At 38.0% G+C, this 1,797-nt stretch overlaps 1 protein-coding gene across 1 annotated transcript; it reads right to left on the bottom strand.

The window, feature by feature from the left end:
* Positions 1–494: 494 nt before the first annotated feature.
* LOAG_14928 (hypothetical protein) lies at positions 495–1,718 on the bottom strand (the record flags this gene model as incomplete). Its single annotated transcript, XM_003150421.1, has 4 exons — positions 495–700; positions 811–888; positions 977–1,158; positions 1,396–1,718. Coding segments are annotated over 4 exons (789 nt in total), but the record flags the coding sequence as incomplete, so codon positions are not given.
* Between the last annotated feature and the right edge of the window lie 79 nt (positions 1,719–1,797).

Genomic DNA, 1,797 nt, shown 5'->3' with positions numbered 1-1,797 from the left:
TCAAATATCTGATGCTAAGTTTTTTCCAAAATTATCCAACGATTTTGAAATTTAAAAAAATTTCCGTCTATGAGGGATAAAAGAAAATCAAAAATTCAGGATTCTGGTTGTGATTTTTCAAAAATAACAAGTACTTGGAAAATTAGTAATTCAAAACACACAATTAGCAACTTCGCATATAAGCAAAAACAACAAAAAAGAAACTAATGAAGCCACTTTGAAAAATTTCGAAAAAAATCAGATAACAGTAGTAGAAAAAATGAATGAAGCTACCTGCGTGATGAGGAGAAATTTGGCATTGAAGCGATAGGAGACCAACGAAGTTTGGATAGAGATGGCTGCATACAACTTATCGTTTGGCTTGCGGCATAGGTAGAACTAGAATTACTATTATCACTGCGCACCTGAAATAAAAACAAGGATTGGTAAAAATAAGTTAATATTAAAGAATGTAGTTTTTCACATTCGACATAATTTTGAAAAAAAAAAGAGCTTCACCTACCAGGAATATAATAGTACTCCGCTTCATTATTTCTACCCACTAACTCCAGCCTGCGCCGCTTTGCAGCTCTTTCGCTGATAACAGCCTTTGTGGCTTTAGGGCACCATTCCAAAGAATGGAGCTCCATCATGGCTGCAATTTCTTCAATGCAGCGGACATGCGGCATTTTGACGAAATGGCCGCATTTGTGGCAAAAGCCTGAAAAGAGATAAATTATATTAAAAGTGTTCCAGTAAGCTTACCTGCAAAGAAATTTCCTCAAAAAATTGTATCTAAGCACTAGTATTACTTTTTGAAGTTAAACTCACCATTCTGTGTATGCATTTTGGCGGCATGGATTCTCCATCCTTTTAGAGTCCCAAATTCCTTTGGACACATGCCGCATCCTGAAAAGATATGTATTAGATGTTTCCAAATCCGTTCAAGTCATCTGAATTAAATTTCAGTGTAGTAATGAAATAAGTTTCCACTTACCAATTATTACCGACCCGTCGTTATTTCTAATTATCTTATACGGGTCGATTTCCGGTACAACCAGCAGTTCTTGATAATGAGCCGGTAAACCTTCCACGACCGGCACATGGAAGGCTTTCGGGCTCGCTGGTACCGCTTCATGTCCTACATCTACAATTGGGACTCGTATCGTCCGGGAACGTCTGAAACATGTATTTATAACTGGACATCATTCCCTCAAAATTGTTGTGTAATTAATTTTTTATCCTGTTTGCTCATTTGCTAAGAAAGCTATTCATGGTCCGAGTGAACTGTATTGTAAAAATATTCTACATTATGAACATTTTTTAAAATAAATTTATAAATTAATTGAATTCGACATTTCATGGTAGGCAATTAGTATTTTTCAAACATCTCTATAATTGAGAAAATAAACTTACAATACAATTTCACGAGCTGCTATTATTTCTCTACGTTTCCGGACCACTACCGGGGTTCTTGGCACCGCATCAATAACTTCTTCATTGAGGAACGGCTCGTGTGATAATTGCCGTAAATCCGTTACCTCGTCTTCCTCCTCCCCCTCTGGTTCATCGTGAACCAGTGCCGGTACTGGTTCTATCACTTCCTGCTCCTCACGTTGTTGCTGCTCGGGGAGGTGGAGCACGAGCTGCTCCTCATTGTCACGTTGCCTCTCCTCAACCCTTCCTTCGTCGTGAGCTTGACGCTCACTTCTCTCCAATTTCGCTCCTAATTCATTAATCTAAAGAGGAATATCACTTACAGCAGGTAATGAAGAGTTCAATGGAAAGTTTTTTAGTCTTTATACTGAATACCCTGCA

The sequence above is a fragment of the Loa loa genome (genome assembly GCF_000183805.2).
Source record: "Loa loa unplaced genomic scaffold supercont3.876, whole genome shotgun sequence".
Classification (NCBI taxonomy): domain Eukaryota; kingdom Metazoa; phylum Nematoda; class Chromadorea; order Rhabditida; family Onchocercidae; genus Loa; species Loa loa.
Note: the sequence above shows the minus strand (reverse complement) of the source record. Positions and strands in the feature narration are given on the sequence as shown.